Source organism: Stegodyphus dumicola, chromosome 3, assembly GCF_044657685.1.
Source record: "Stegodyphus dumicola isolate Sdum_Otavi_A_Nest chromosome 3, ASM4465768v1".
In the NCBI taxonomy this organism is placed as follows: Eukaryota; Metazoa; Arthropoda; class Arachnida; order Araneae; family Eresidae; genus Stegodyphus; species Stegodyphus dumicola.
The window spans coordinates 66,463,495-66,480,411 of NC_140770.1; the positions used below are offsets into that span (position 1 = coordinate 66,463,495).

Here is a 16,917-nt window from a genome sequence, read left to right on the forward strand (position 1 = left end):
TCTAATTAAAATGGATCCTATAACCATGCAATCTGGATTAAAACATTTAGCATACAATGAACCCTTTTGTGGCAAACTTTTCCAAAAGAATTTCCCAGAGTAGAAATAAACGCTTGGTCTTAGCATTATCTCTCTAAGACGATCACCTCCACCAAAGACCAAAATAATTGGAAATGTGGATGATCGTCTAACAGAGGATTTAATATACTTTTACGATGCACCAGTATGTGGTCTACCTTGTTCCGGACGCGCAATGGCAGACCGCACATTCAGTTGAACAGTGTTAAATGAATTCTGCATACTGCGCATGCCCAGAAGAGAATTTGGCGCAATTTGAAAAGAAGATAAATAAATATATGGTTGATATTCTGTTATCTGGATGTAAGCAGTTTGGGGTTTTAAAATTTGTTAGGTTGTAAGTTACTTTATTACATAGAATGTACGTATCAATTGTAATCTACAGAAATTTTCTTTTAAGAAGGATTACAAAACTGGAAACATTACAAGATATATTAGCTGAACGTTAATTATACTTCTGAAGAATAAAAACAATCGAGTATTTACCATAAATTTCATTCGTACATACTTTAAAAAATTAAGAAATAAATCCAGTTTAAATTACTGAATTAAATTCAAAGAAATTATTATAAATAACTGATATTAAGTGTATGAGCAAAATAAACCAAAATGCAATGAAACAGAAGCAAATGCAATAAGCACAAAAAAAATTCCGTAGTTTTTTCAATTGTAAGCAGTCGATAAGACTTACATCACGAACAGGCTTGTATAGGGTTGCTATGCCCCTTAATCGCCAGTATTTCCTCTCATGCCAACAGTACATCACTGAGCATGCGCAGTAAGTGAAAATCGTTAACATTGAGCAACTCAATGTATGGTTTGCCATTACGCGATCCAGACCATCTAGTAGCCCATAAATGATTGGCATTCACCTTTCTAAAATGATCACTTCCAAAAGTGACCAGCATTTCTAAAAGCGTAAATAAACACCTGCACTGAACATCATCTTTCTAAGGTGATCACCTCCACAGAATACCAAAAATCAACTAGAAGCATGGATGGATATCTTAGAAAGATTTTTAGTCACAGTAATTACATTCATTACAATTATGTGTAAAACTTAAGGAAACTTATAAGTGGCCGAGCAGTTAAGTTGCTGAATACTGGTAGTTAGACCTGGGTTTGATTCATAGCAAAACTGCTTTGCGTGGTTTTTCCCACATGTAATGCAATTACAAGCGAGTTTTCCTTAGAAAGTCCTCCATGAAGACAACTCCTCTCTTAGGCAGCTAGCTTTCATGCACTTTGTTATAATTCAAACAAAATTAAAGAAACTTATTCATTTTACTCTTTAATTGCACCCCAAATAAATCATCCGTGGGAGCTTTTCATATTCAGAACCTAAAACGTATCAAAATGAAAAATTAAATAAATTTAATTATTTAAATTAATTATGCAAAATTCCAACTTTTAATTTATCCCTAGTTTCCAAAAATCTGAGTATGAATAATCATGTGATAAAACATAGATCGATAACTTTGATGACCTTCGACCACTAGCAACCGAGAGGTAAAAATCGTTGAATATTGGTATTTCGGTAGTAGAATATTGGTACTTACATAATTAAAATAAAATCAAGTCTAAAATTTATGCATTATTTAACATCAGTACTACATTTTGCATGTTAATATTTAAAAAAACTACCTGACTAAATTACTCCTGAACGACTGTTTACAAGCCTATAATTTGTTTGATCAAGTGTGACTAAGCTGTAAAGTACTAAATCATATATTCTCTTGCAAAATCTTAAGGACTTTGTGATGCCTTGGAAAAACAGAATTGCAAATTATACGTATGATTGCTAAATGTTATATTCATAATATTATTAATTGAATGAATTTCACAATCATCATAAAGACAGCCTGAAATGCTCTAACATACACATTTTCAAAACATAAAGTATGAAAAACCACAAATGCGATGGAACTCGGAGACATGAAACAAGCAGTGCTTATTAACAAAATATTGCTGATGCACTTAATCTTTGCTGGATTGTAAAAGAATACAGTACTTGCAGAACAAAATAAAAAGGAGGAAAGAGCATAAAATATGTGAAACACACTAAATTACTGGCAGGGGGGGGGGGAATTTGAAGCTATTTTACGAATTATTCTAAGGGTTAAAAATATCACTACTGTTGAAGTAGAATGTCTTTAAAAAATCATTGACTTACCTAAAAGATAAAAAGAAAAAAATACAATTACACTATAAATTTATAAAGTATTTCTCCCGCCTTCCTAGCGTGCCTTCGTGGTGTAGTGGTCCTGCACGCTGGGCCGGTATTCCAGAGGTCCGTGGTTTGATTTCCAGTGAAGGCATTTGCTCATTTTTCATCTCTCCGGCATTTTCAATTAACCTAATGTCTCTACAAATTCATTAATACAGTTGTTCTATACAAGTAAACAAATATTTAAAAATGTTTTTTTTTATTAATTTTTATATCTTACGCTGTTCATCTTTCATATTAAATAAATTATACTGTTGAACATTGAAGAATAAGGGACCATAGAGATAGTTCTAATTATTCTAAGGGGTGTATCCGTAATATTTTTTTACCAGTAAGACTTTTTCCATTGCTTTTCTTCTTCCCTTTTTGTTCTAGTGTTCTCCTGCCGAAGTTTTATGACATTCTGTGAATATCTATACGGTATTTGTCCTGCCTTCTTAGCATGATTTCAAGTTGTAGTGGTCAGCTGACTCGAGGTGTATTTTTGCTCCAAAAATCACCGCTTCGCAAGCCAAAATAACGAGTCAAAGAAAAGCACAAAATCGGTATCCATGTACCGCCAAAAGTCGGCAAGGGGTACCCTAAACTATTCTTTTACCCCCCAAAAAATCAGAGAATTGCACAAACTAGACATTGCACACTCCCTTGACTTTGTGCACATACACATCGATTTATGTTCACTTAAAAAGTCAAAGGAGCAATCAACAAAAAATATATAATCTAAATACACTTCATTTTAAATCAAAAAATGAAATAACACCAGAAAGGAAATTCATCCTAGCACTACACAAAGAAAATATCCACACTACACATAGGAAATTTATAAATAAGGTAATTATTTACAAATTTCTGTGTCTTCAGTCAAACAAAATTCCTTAACAGCATCCATAAATTTCCTAAAATTATCTGAACTAGAATCTGTATACTGGCATTGCCACATAAATTTGCAAAAATAAGACTAAAAAATATCCTCTGTAGTGCCGGTATCCTCTGATGTTCAACCACACGCATTTCCTTCCTACAAACAGGACACTTGTAATGGCTACTAAGTAAACCTTCATTTACACACCAGTTAATGAATGCTTTTCTCCCTTTCATTCCAAACTGTATAGAAACTTCAAGTTAATCTAACCACATTCAGCCATTTTACTGTGTAAAACACAAAATAACAATGGACTTCTTATCCAAAATCTGACACACAAACAAGCCTTTCCAAATCTTTTCCCATTACTCAAATTCACAGTAATCATGCAACCAATTATGTCATAATAGGGTTTCCGTAGCATTCAACTATTCACGTTATAAATGAAAGAATAACGATAATCTAAGGGGAACCTTTAAATCTACTCCAACCAGAAATGCATAACACTGAATTTTTCATGTTTTCGCCCAGACCTCGGTTCAGGTGCCAGCAAATTGTAAAAACATAAGGTAGCTATATAGTCCTTTTCCTGGTTTTTTTCATTAAAAATATGAACCGGAGGCAGTTATTCTCAGTCCTCTACAAAAGTATCACTCTCTTTAGCAAAAAACCCATATTCTACTTTGCCTTAATCAAATAATCCAATTGATGTTTATGCTTCTTCCTTCAAGCCAGTAAATATTGTTTTTAGTTACATCGTAACACCCAGTTATGCAGATAAGATCATTGAAAATCTTGTTAGATAACAAGTATCTAGATTCTAATACAAGCAAATGAACAGACTTCATAGGCTCCCTCCCCATGTGTGACGTGATTATAAATCACTTTCTCTCAAAAGTCCTCGTCGGAATTTTAACGCAGGTTCAACTGCCAAGGTTCAGTGATCTTAACACTTTTGGTGGTTCCCTTTAAGGAGGCATCCCTATTTTAAGGCAATTAGCCCTAGACTGCATTGTCAAAATCGAGTAAGCAACAAGCATTCTATTGTTACAATGGACAAAAATCTTTTGATTTGGCTAATAACATTTGCTGCATATGCATATATATTTACTTATTTAACGTTTTTAAAAGCCCTTTTACAAAGTAGATAAAATTACTTTTATTGTTTATGCTGCATTTTATACTGCAGCCTTACGTATTATACAATGCTATTTTGGCCTTTTTATTGGAGTGCGTAAAACCATTAAGCACTGTTAACTTCGTTCAAAGTTCTTCTATTATGTATGCAATTTTGTCTGGTTAATGAGGAGATAAATAAGGGACAATTGCCTGCATAATAGATTTTGTGATTTTCATCCACTGTTAATTAAATAAAACCAATTTATCCTTAGACACTCTTTTAGGATGACATCTTCCAAAAAGTATTTAAATATCACTAAGGCTCGGGTAACTCCTAAATTGAATCAACACATTAGTTACTTAGCATAAAATTTTAACCAGTTTTAATTTACTGAAACTCTTACATTTTTCAAGAGATAAAAGTAATTCAGATAAGTTGAATGATATTTTTTTTTTCTTTAAAAAAGGTATGTTGTTTTCTCGATAATAATTTCAACCAGTTTTATTTTACTGAAACTCTTATATTTTTTAAGAGATAAAAGTAATTCAGATAAGTTAAATGATAATTTTTTGGTTAATCTTTGGATCATGGTAACTTTGCAATTTTTTGGCGAAAATTTTGGCGACCAACTCTGCTACAGCAACCTGCTAGTTTTTGTTTGGACGCCATTTTGTTTTCACAAAGTAAAGGCTTTCTTTTTTTTACCCAACTTTTTTTTCCAACAATCTGCTAGCTGAATTACGCTTATGCTAGAACTTTTATAGAATTAAAGTGCTTAATCATGATGAAGATCAGGTGCGAAATTGGGAGAAAGTGCAGAATCGCAAACTGCTTGCCGCATTTTTAAGAATTGCACATACACGGTATCCATGTATACGTCGACCAATTTTCACTTAAAAAAACATCCCAGAATTGCACAAAAATGGCATTGCGCACACTCTTGACTTTATCCATGTACACTGCTAAAGTCCTAGCTAATAACCTTTATCGCCTTACCAAAATGTCGCCAAACTACCTGTTACCATATTCCAAAGATTAGCCAATTTTTTTTCTTTAAAAAAGGTATGTTGTTTTCTCTATAATAAGGTGTACTCCAACTTACTTAAACAATGCATAAAAATTAAGTTTGGATTATGACAAAGCACGCAAATGCTATCTGCTTAAAGGGATAGATTCATTCATGGAAACCTTTTTAAGACAAAATTTCTCACAGTTACATTCATGACAGAAAATTCCGCATGTAATCAGCCAACTCTCTGAGACTTGATTTGATTCGCTTACTGGATTATGCCACAACACATGACAGCTATCTGTATAAGGTGAGGGATGCCTTCATGAAGGGCTTTCTAAGGCAAGCTGGCTTGTATTCCCATTACATTTTGTGAAAACCATAAAACAGCCATGAATCCAACATGTTTGCTGGGATTCGAACCCAAGCAAGTTATCAATGTTCAGCCACTTTAGTGCTCCACTCAAGAGCTCATACAAAATTGATCCAAGAAAAATTCTTAAAAGAACTAGCTTAATTTACTAACCTATATTTATCAAACAACAATGCATAAATTAGACATTTGAGATGATTATTTATGAATAAATAAACTGTTTTGTACTTTTCTCCAATATTTAATATCATGAGGGAATTACTGCACTTCGAAGTTATTTCTCATGAGTTAATTTTGTTCAATTTTTTTAACACAAAATTTCATACTTTAAAAATACATGAGAGGATATTTCATGAAAAATGCATCATAAACAATTTTCTTAATTTTGCTTTGAAATTATTATACAGTAATCATTTTGATCACTGGAAGAAATATAAAAGATAGATTTACTACACTGTAAATGTAAACATCCAGTATGACCTTATTCTTTTGAGGATATGAAAGATTACTTTATTTAAAACAAATTAGAAAATTTAGTATGCAGAACATATGTACATCCACCTCATTTAAAATCAAGCTAAATTCAATCTTTCAATATAACGATGATTTTAGATGAAATCTGCCTACAAAAGAAAATTGACATACAATTCTTTATAATCGTTTAAAACTGTTCTGAAAAATACTTTTGATGAATTTATATTTTCTAAAATTTTAAGTCAAAGATTCGAATTCTCTTTAGCAAATATTAAAAAGAAGCTTCTGGGCAACTTGCAGGAAATAAATTACAAAATAACACACTAACAATATATATTATAAGATTTATCAAATTATGAAAAATAATAGATTTATCCTACTTTTGAAATGCCTAATAATGAGAATCACTCAGTAACTAACAAACATATTTATCTGTTGCTAAGGGAATAAAGGCAAGTTAACTTTTATCCACTTCGTACTTATTTTTAATGAACAATTTTTATTTAGAAAAATGTATGAACATAACTTCTCTGATAACACAACGAAAGAATAAAATATTAAAAAATACGATTTTTCTAAACCGCACTTGTAATCAGTAAGAACTGGCTTGCATAACCCTTTTAATATTATGTGAAATTTTACCTATATTAATCTATCAAAGAAAATAGATGTGTACTAGATCACAACTGAAAACGTGTGTCAGATTTACCCGTAATAAATCGTATAATAAAGATTAATAATAGGTGAACACAGTATACTAGAAATTATATTTTAACCATACCGATGATGTTTTGTGATTATTCGGAGCTTTAGGTAATCCTGAATACTTCTCCCGACTTTTCACGTTATTCACATCAATATCAGTTACTGAACTAAAAGATCTGAAAAATACTACACAAGCTGCAAGCAGGATTGCCGCTACAAGAAAATATTTTAAAAGTTTACGCGCATTTCTTCTCAACATATTTTCTCACCGAACAGTTAACAGGTGCAACAAGTTTAAACACATTTCGCTCTTTAAATTCCCGTAGAGAAAATCGACGAAAGCATTGCGGTTCTCTTCTTCTTTCGTGACGTTTTGCCAAAGAATCTCTGTTTGGTTTTGTTATCATTTTAAAAGTGCTCTTTTGTTCGACAACGTTCTTTAAGTACGCAAGTCTAAAAATTATAACCATGTTTGAAAGAAAGGACAAGTTATGTCAAATTCAAATACAAGCTCTAAATTATAATGTAATCATCGCGTACTAATTTGAAGATACTGTGAGACCTTCTTTTTGAAGAGCGCGACGGATAATCCATTATTAGGTTAAAATTTAAAAAAAAACGAAACACTTTTCATTAATAAAGAGGGAACTATCTGAATAAAATTTGCAGGAGCGGCTTTCCTCTTCATATTTTTTGCCCAAGAATACACTTTGACGAAATTGAGTTCAGAGATCACTAGTCTACTTACTAGGACATTACTTAAAGCGATTGCGTCAGTTATTTGTGAGAGAAGAATCTTCTTTCATCATAAAGTTAACACAAGCTAATTATTCTCAAAGTTGGATCTTCTTTTTCCAAAGAAATTGATTTGGCTGGAAAATGAACTTCCGGTGGCAGCATACTGAAATGCCCATTTCCAATTTGTGTCTCCGTGAAAAGGAAAACCAAGTGTTATACTCCGTGGGAAAATCCAAAGAGTTGTGTGTATGGTAACACTGAAGCTGTTTGATCGTGAAATAGTGTAAAAGAAAAAAATAGAGTGCAATAGGGTATCATAAAAAGTTTTTTTTTATAATTTCAAAGAAAGGTTAAAAACAAATAACACACCGTCCCAATGTTTATTGTTGTATAAGTAAACAAGCATAGTAACCAAAATTGTTTACGATATTTACAACGTCTCAAGTTATGTATTTTTGTATATGGAACTTTTTTTTATTCGAATAAAATATGACATCTGTTGTCACAGAACTGTTGCAGTCTGCAGGTGAATATAATTTTTCTGTGAGCCCAGCAGTGGCTAAGTTTTGTGTGAATATAATAGAAAATTTTAATTTGCATTAAAAAGAGGAAACAAAACAAAGATTTAAAAATCCCGTAATTTTTTTGAATTCGTGTATTTTGTTATGAAATAATATGATTAATCAAGTTTCGTACTTCTGTTTGTAATTTAAGATTGCTTTTAGATCTTATTTACAACATGAATAAATTAAAATAGGATTGATTGCGTTTATTTTAAGTGTGCGGCTAAGTAATTGTAGAAACTTTCATGTATTAGTATTTCAGTATGTAACTCATAAGTTAATTGTTATACATGCAGTAATATATATGCTATATCGTGCATTGAACTGCATTCGAGTGAAATGCAGAATTGCCCACTTATTTGGTGCTGGATTTTTGTGAATTTCTTTTGACATTTTAAGTAAAAATAGATCAATGTGTACATGGGCAAAGTCAAGGGAGTGTGCAATTCTCTGATTTGTAATTTACCGCCCGCCAGTGTCCGAGCAGTAAAGTTGCTGAACACTGGTAGTTCAATGAGGTTTGATTCCCACAAATGAGGTGGCTGCATGTGCGTTTTTGTGGTTTTCCCCATCTATAAAGTATATGCAAGCCAGTTTCCCTTAGAAAGTCCTCCATGAAGGCATTCCTTCCCTTAGGCAGATAGCCCTCAAGGTTTTGCCGCAATCACATAAACCAAACCAACCTGGCATCTAAATAAGATGATTGCTCAATTTTTTTATGCTTAATCCATACATGTCTTATTGATATAGCCTGTTTATAAAGGTTACTAAGAGGCTTTATTGCATATATGTTAACTTTTATTTTAAAGCATTTGATGGTACTTCCTTGTTAAAGCGACCAGCTTGTTGAGTAATCAAGACTGGAGAATTACTCATCAGAACTAGCAGACGTAATTGGCAGATTTTTAAGTTGCAACAGGTTTAGTTTTCAGACTTTTGCGTATGAAGTTGTCCATATGATGTTATCGATTCAGTATTTTTCTTTCTCTGAAATGTTTACTATTTTTAATTTATAGTCAGTTGGAAAAGAAATTATTATTATTTTTTTTTTACTTATAACATGCAAGATAGTTTTTCACACTCTCTTTAGGCCATGTTATATGATTGCTTCATTACTTTTCATCTAAAATGTTGACCATTTTTGATTTTCCGCTAAGTGGAAAGTAAATAGCACAGTTTCATTTAATCTCTCCTATTTTTCTTTATTTTTGCTGTTCTAAAATGTTAGCCCTATTTAACCAACCATCAAATGAAAAAGAACCAATGTCTCCTCCTCTTCTGATGAGCACAGAATTTTTCATACTGAATGAAAATGCGAAAATGGCAACCAGTTTAGTAGGAGGTAAGGTATTTAAAGATGCAAGTAAAAATCAACAGAGGATCTTCTTGCCATTAATTTGTTTTATGATTTCATTATTTCTTTTCTTATTGCTTTGTATATTGTTGGGCTGAAGAATTAACATTCCTTAGATATTGCAATAAACAGTTCAATCTGGCTGGAAATCAGACAGTATCAATATTTTATTTTATAATAACAGCAGCTGCCGAATTATGGGCAGTATAAATATAAATAATAGTATTTTCCCCAATACGTTGCAGTTTTTCCATTTTTGAAGGTTGCCATGGTGCATTTCTATTTTTCACCAAATAAATTTTAAGTATCACCAAAGTGCTTGCCGTGGCCTCTAAAAGTATCCATTTTATTCAGTTTCACTACAAATATGTATTTAATGGTTTTGTAGACATTTTTCATGTATGATGATGCCTTGTGCAACTTTTCTTATGCTGCTTTCTTTATGAAATGTGAAAATAAAAAAGGGGATTAAAATAAGTGTAGGTTAATCTTATATCTAAAGGTAACTTTTGCTGAAATTAATGTGACAATTGTTAGAACTGCTTGATGCTATTTTAATGTGTAATGAATTGCCTTCTTCCAAGCACTTTTCCTAAATGGCTTCTGAAAATTGTCAACACATTGGAACATAAACGAACAATGGCACTGATAATTATAATAATATTTCTAAAATGACTGCACTTCAACCCAACTGTGCCCATCAAATGTGCAGTATGATGTTAATCAAATTGTCTGATTCTGCTTACATACTGAACTACATTATGATCAATATAAAACAGAGTTATATTTCCGGTTCTTATTTTAACTGTAAAATTATTATTACAGTCAAAAGTCGTTAATTCGGTCACCCATAATCCGGAATGATCTATAATCTGGACCTCAAAGCTACAAACATTCTGCGCATGCATCGCGTTGACACGTAAGACCTTTACGGCTGCGAATATGTTTGTGCGCGTGCGCAAAATACGTTTACGAGTGCACGTTTAATGTATAATGGACGGTTTAAGCTAAGCTAAAATTATCTAATTATCTATTTCAGTTAATGTTTCAGATTGCGTTGTTCCTTAATCTTTGAATTGGATCCGGCTTATTATTTTTTGCAAACTGTTAGAGCAGTTTTATAAAAGTAAGCTTGAACTTTCGATTACATCAAATAGACTTTCTGATATATATTTACTAATATGTAAAGGATTTACAAAGCGAAAGTATATTTTGAAGTTCATTAAACAAAAAGTGGAATTGCTGCAAAAAATGGATAAAGGCATATCCTTTGTTTATCTAATGCCGCGGCGGGCGCGCTATCAATTGGAAGTTGATCTGTCAGCACTATCCTTATCTTCAGGGCAGATGTTTTTATTTTATTTGGCTTATAATTCCTTACTAAATGTAGTATTTCATCTTGATGTACTCCGTCTTTGATATGATTTAAATCAAATTCCTCGTCATTATAATTCGCTTCCGATAGCGAAGAAAGTGACAGAGGTTATTGAAAACGAAAAAATTTCGATTGACAAATTAGTTGGTAGACACAGCAATTATGGGACCTGAACAGCGGAACTTTGTAACTGAACAAGAAATTATGTCTGTTTATAGAATTAAAGAGAATGTATTGTCATGTAAAAAACGAACCAACTTAAACAACAACTTGCATTGAAAGAAATGTTTAATAAAGTAAACAAATAAATATTAAGCTTTTTTTTTGTAAATTTTGATATCCTTTAGATCATAATTGATCTTTATTTCATAAATTACAGTTTCATATTTTTAATTTTATAATTTCTGCATGCCATCTTACCAGATTTAAACTGATGATCTATATAATCGGGAAAAATCGATAATCCGGAATCGGCGAATTCCCGACGAGTCCGGATTAACGACTTTTGACTGTATAGAATACGGTTGGATCCTAGCAGAGCCCACAACTTTGGCGCACCCACGTATATGACGCGTATCGATGTGTACATGCACAAAGTCAAGGGAGTGTGCAATGCCAAGTTTGTGCAATTCTGGGATGTTTTTTTAAGTGAAAATAGGTCGATGTGTACATGGATACCGAGTTTGTGCAATTTTTTGACTTGTTATTTTCAAGTTGGCGATTTTGAGAAATGCACGGAGCAGTGGGGGATTCTGCACATTCCCAGTTTGTCGCCATTTTGCCTAGAATACAATAGTTAATTCAGTGTAATTGTTTTTGTCAGTTTGTTTAATTGAATAGTGATGACGAACATGATAGATATTGGTTCAGCATCATGTAATTTATAAAGCTGGCTTCATTTTTAAGCAGCTTACTTTAAATGACTAACTGCATGTAACTGTGGTGTTTATACTGACTTTATAATTTGCGCTCTAGGTAGCTGATGTTAAGTAATAAATTTAATGCTGAAATGGTACCAAAAGTAAATAAGTGTTTTTTTAATGTTATAAAAACTAGATTGATTTTGAAATTGATGGTGCAATCTATCCATATGTAATATAATGATAATTAAAAAAAAAAAAAAAAAAACCTTGGATTTAAAGTGATTAAAGAACTTGAATTTAAAGTGATTAATGTTAAATAAAAATGTTTGAAAATCAGTATGTAAATATGTAAAGGCTTTACATTTGAAACATAGCTAAAAGTTACTAATTATATAATTATATTGCTGGTTGTCTTTCTCAAATTCAGTCGATATGTAAGAATGAATTCTTTTAGAAGTGTAGAAGTTACTTGTCAGCTGCAGGTTGGTGATCTTGGCAACTATTTTTTTTTAAATGATTGTAGAGCCATCAATTTTTATTGTAAATTGGCATATGTTGAACATATCAAAAGAAAATGTGAACAGTTTAAAACACAACTTTTAATTATTAAACAAGAATTACATGATTTATCAAAAAATATAAATGCTTATCTATTTAAAAAAAATCCTTCTGTAATTTTTTCCCCCATGGTTTTCTCCATCTACACAGTGATTTCATTCAGCTAGAATAAATATCAGGGAATTACACAAACTTGGCTATATACACTGACCATGATCACAATTACCCGATAACAATTGAAACTCTTGTTGTGAAAATAAATGAGAGAATTTATTTTCATTGTTTTAAAATAAGGCATTTTAAAAATATCAAATAGCAGTAAAAAATGGAGGATACATGACTGAGAGAGAAAAATCCTACAGTTGCAGTTTATTTAAGTTATATTTATAAATAAATAAAGTTGCCAGCAAAATATTATCATGGCATATGATACCTTTAAGAAAGTTACAGTATGCTGTATAATGCAGAAAACTGAAGTCTGAGTTATCACTGAAAATGACAAAAAATGTTGTATGTGGTCCATTGCTATGATAAAATGGCAAAATTACCATATGAGGGATCATAATCTGCAGCTGCACTAGTGAATATTAATATTAAAAGCCATCCCTTGAGAGGATGCTATGCACATACAAAATTTGCTACATATTTTTTTAGTTATAACTTGTATTGCCACATAATTACTTTTTGGTGACGTTATGTGTTGCCTCATCAGTACTTTTTCATGGCTTTTCAGTGGACTGTTATAATCAGAAAATTAACCTGGTTTGCTACATGTTGTGTTCTTAAGGGTTCGTGGATTTGGAGTGATTAATGACAACACTTGATGAAGAATGAAAACACTATTTATTAGAAAGTATTACTCAGGGCAGCTCCAAAAACATGTTTATAGTCATAAAAAAACTATGCCAAACATGCTGAAACAATCAGCAATACAGCCTTCAGGCTATCAACCTGTAAGGGTGAAGACAGCTTCACGGCAAAGCACTAGAGTACAGCTCCAGACTTGGTCGATCCCTGTTGGAGCTGAACACACTCAACAAGGCACTATGATATAGTGCTACTCCACCTACAGGCAGGGTTAATATAGCTTTCGGGCTGCCTTTGAAAATATTTTGGGCCAAATCTGTAAGACTTCATTCCAGAAGCTTCTCCATCCGTCTAAGGCATATCTCTAATATTGTTGCCAAATGGACGCTTTCGGGCCAAATATGGCAACCCTGCCTTCCCTTGCCATTTTCTGGAAACCCTAAACTTGTCTTGCGGGGAAGCTATCATACGGCGGATGGACAGTTTGTAACACTGCCCCCTCTCAAGGACTGCACGTCCTGGGCAGTACAATCCTTGGTCAAATTCGATACAAGCAAAACATAATAAAACAAACAAATAAGATAAATACAGAAACAAATATTTACACTATTTACAAGTTATATACTCAGACTAACCATAACAATTTTAAATTTTATAAATTAAAGCTCAGAATGAATTTCAGTCTGAGGCTTTTCACTAAGTTATACCGGGTCAAATACTCTTTTACTGCAGTTCTGAGATGCACTTCTATTGTGCATATCACAGTCTGAAGATTCAGTCCTTTCAGACTTTTCATCTACAGGAAGATCTGAAACAGTTCATTCACTTGTCTGTAGTTTATTCACATCATCTATACAGTTCATCTTGGTATTTTCAGCAGCTGGTACATGCTCATTTTCCTCTGTTTTCTGAGAACTAGTTCTGAATTCTGCATCAGAGTCATAAATTGAACCTGATTCTTTGCAAACTGAAGCATCCTAGTTTAGAATTAAGTTGGTGTATGTGCAACTTGTATTAGGAGACACACACATAGTTTGTGAAGCGGGTGAATTTTCTTGCAATATTGGAGCACTCTGTGTATGCTGTACGTCAGCTTCTTTCATGTCAGCATCATGTGAATTTTCAGATGATTCAATACTCGCAAACTGTGACTGTCACTATCATTATGTGACTTCACTATCAGTTTCTACGAACTTAACAGTCACATTTTCACTTTCTTCCACTTCTACTTCAGGCACTTGAGAATCAGATTTCTTTCCCATTTTTTATTTCTTCATGTTTTCCGTTCTTTTTCTTTAATCCCGTTAGATATTTCATCTATCATTTTAGGATATTTCTCAGACACTTCACCAGCTACTTCCTTAATTTCTTCATCCTTTGATTCTTCAAATGCCACTTCTGTCATTTCCACATCTTCTTTTTTGGCTTCACTTCTGTCATTTCCACATCTTCTTTTTTTAGCTCCAATTTTTTCTATAAGCTCCACTTATATCTGTTGGAGTTGCTCTAACAGCTTTTCTTGGCCGACTTTTATTTCTTGTCTGGCTTTCATCTCTTCTCGTCCGGCTCTCATCTCGCCTCTCATCTCTTCATATCTGGTCTTTATCTTATGATATCCAGCTTTTATCTCATTATATCCGTCTTTTATCTCTTCTAGTCCGCTGCTAAGAAATCTGTCAATTTCATTTTCTTCACCATGGTTTTTCCTGTTGGCAGGTCACTGGCATTCCTGGTATTCACTTGCAACTCCCACTTCTGACACCGGTTGTTGCATTTCTGTATGGGTTTGTGGATTTGGAGTGATTAACAACAACACTTAATGGTGAATGAGAACACAATCTATTAGGAAGTATTACTCGGGGCAGCTCCAAAAATATGTTTACAGTCGTCAAAAAACTACGCCAAGCGCACTGAAACAATCAGCAACACAGCCTCAGGCTATAACAGTGAAGATGGCTTCACAACAAAGCACTAGAGTACAGCTCCCAACTCGGTTGATCACTGTCGGAGCTGAACGCACTTGACGATACACTATGGTATATTGCCACTCCGTGTACAGTCAGGGTTTATGTAGTTTTTTGGAGCTGCCTTTGAGAACATTCTGGGACAAACTGGTAAGAATTCATTCCAGAAGCCTCTCCATCAGTCTACTGCATATAACCATTTTTGTTGCTAAATGGGTGATTTCGTGCCGAATATGGTAACTCGGTCTTTCCTTGCCATTCTCTGGCAACCCTAGACCCACGTTGTGGGAAAGCTATCTTACCTCAGCTGGACATTTGGTAGCAATATTGTTTTGCCGATATCATGGATTGCCACATAAATACTTTTTGGTAATACAGTCAAAAGTCGTTAATTCGGACACCCATAATCCGGAATGATCTATAATCCGGACCTCAAAGCTAAAATCTTTCTGCGCATAGGCGTTTTACTCGTGCGCGCAAGACATTTACGACTGCGCATATGCGTCTGCGCAAGTGCAGAATACGTTTTCGCGTGCGCGTTTAATATATAACAGACGATATAAGCTAAAATTATCTATTTCAGTTAATGTTGATGATTGCGTTGTTCTTTAATCTTCGAATTCGATTCGGCTTATTATTTTTTGCAGACTGTAAGAGCAATTTTCTAAAAGTAAGCTTGAACTTTCGATTATGTCAAATAGAATTTCCGATGCTGGAGCTCCCAAAGGATCTAGAAAACAAATGTATGTTTCGATGTCCATCAAACAAAAAACGAATTGCTACAAAAAATGGATAAAGGCATATTCTTTGTTTATCTAACCGTTCCGAAATCTGTTTATCAATTTCACGCTGCTCTGCGTGGGGGGGGAAGGGGAATGTGGCGGCGCGCAATGAACTGGAAGTTGATCTGTCAACACTATCGTTATCTTCAGGGCAGATGTTTTTATTTTATTCGGCTTATAATTCCTTACTAAATGTAGTATTTAATTTCGATGTACTCCGTCTTTGATATGATTTAAATCAAATTCCTTATCATTATAAATATCACGAATACAAATCAAATAGTTTTCTGGTTGCAATTTTCTAATTTCGGCTATGCGTAAGGTATGCTTTACGCATCCGCGCGTTGAAAGAAATGTTTAATAAAGTAAACAAATAAATATTAGGCTTCTTTTTTGTAAATTTTGATACCCTTTAGATCATAATTGCTCATTATTTTATAAATTACGGTTTCATATTTTTAATTTTATAATTTCTGCATGCCATCTTACCAGATTTAAACTGATGATCTATAATCCGGAAAAATCGATAATCCGGAATCGCCGAAGTCCCGACGAGTCCGGATGAAAGACTTTTGACTGTATTATGCGTTGCCTCATCAGTACCTTTCCGTAGCTTTTCATTGGGAGTGTTATAATCAGAAATTACCAAAATCTCATTATTATGAATATTTTAAACTACATTTTTAATTCAAAAATTTGTTTTTTTATTTCATTTGAAGTGTGTACGGTAAATAATAGTAAATGCTATTTGAAACAGAATATTTATTTAGAAGACATAAATATAGTTTAATTGATAAATTATTTTCTGTTATTACCAACATTAAATAAGGTAATAATAATGCTTATTGTACACGGCATGGTGTATTGCTAAATAAAATAAAACAAAATACACTGTACTCCATAGTTTATGATGCATCTTTCTTTGGTATTTAAAGCACTGTAACATTTTCACCTACTATGTGAAAGATGATAAAAAATAAAGAAGCTCAGTTTCTGTATACTGTATATGATTGCATCAGAGCATATCTTTGGACCATGGACCAAGGTGTTTTGTTTACGGAGTGT

General features: G+C 33.0%; 2 protein-coding genes across 2 annotated transcripts in view; one reads left to right on the plus strand and one right to left on the minus strand.

Moving 5' to 3' along the window:
- The window catches only part of LOC118196804 (putative polypeptide N-acetylgalactosaminyltransferase 10), a 74,702-nt gene extending 67,526 nt beyond the window's left edge, over positions 1 to 7,176 (minus strand). The window contains exon 1 of the mRNA XM_035368272.2: positions 6,925 to 7,176. Within this exon, the coding sequence (XP_035224163.1) occupies positions 6,925 to 7,107 (183 nt within the window). The 5' untranslated portion in view covers positions 7,108 to 7,176. The remainder of the gene's footprint in view (positions 1 to 6,924) is intronic.
- A 575-nt stretch (positions 7,177 to 7,751) lies between these two features.
- The window catches only part of LOC118196813 (centromere/kinetochore protein zw10 homolog), a 49,850-nt gene continuing 40,684 nt past the window's right edge, over positions 7,752 to 16,917 (plus strand). Inside the window, exon 1 of the mRNA XM_035368283.2 lies at positions 7,752 to 8,112. Within this exon, the coding sequence (XP_035224174.1) occupies positions 8,076 to 8,112 (37 nt within the window). The 5' untranslated portion in view covers positions 7,752 to 8,075. The remainder of the gene's footprint in view (positions 8,113 to 16,917) is intronic.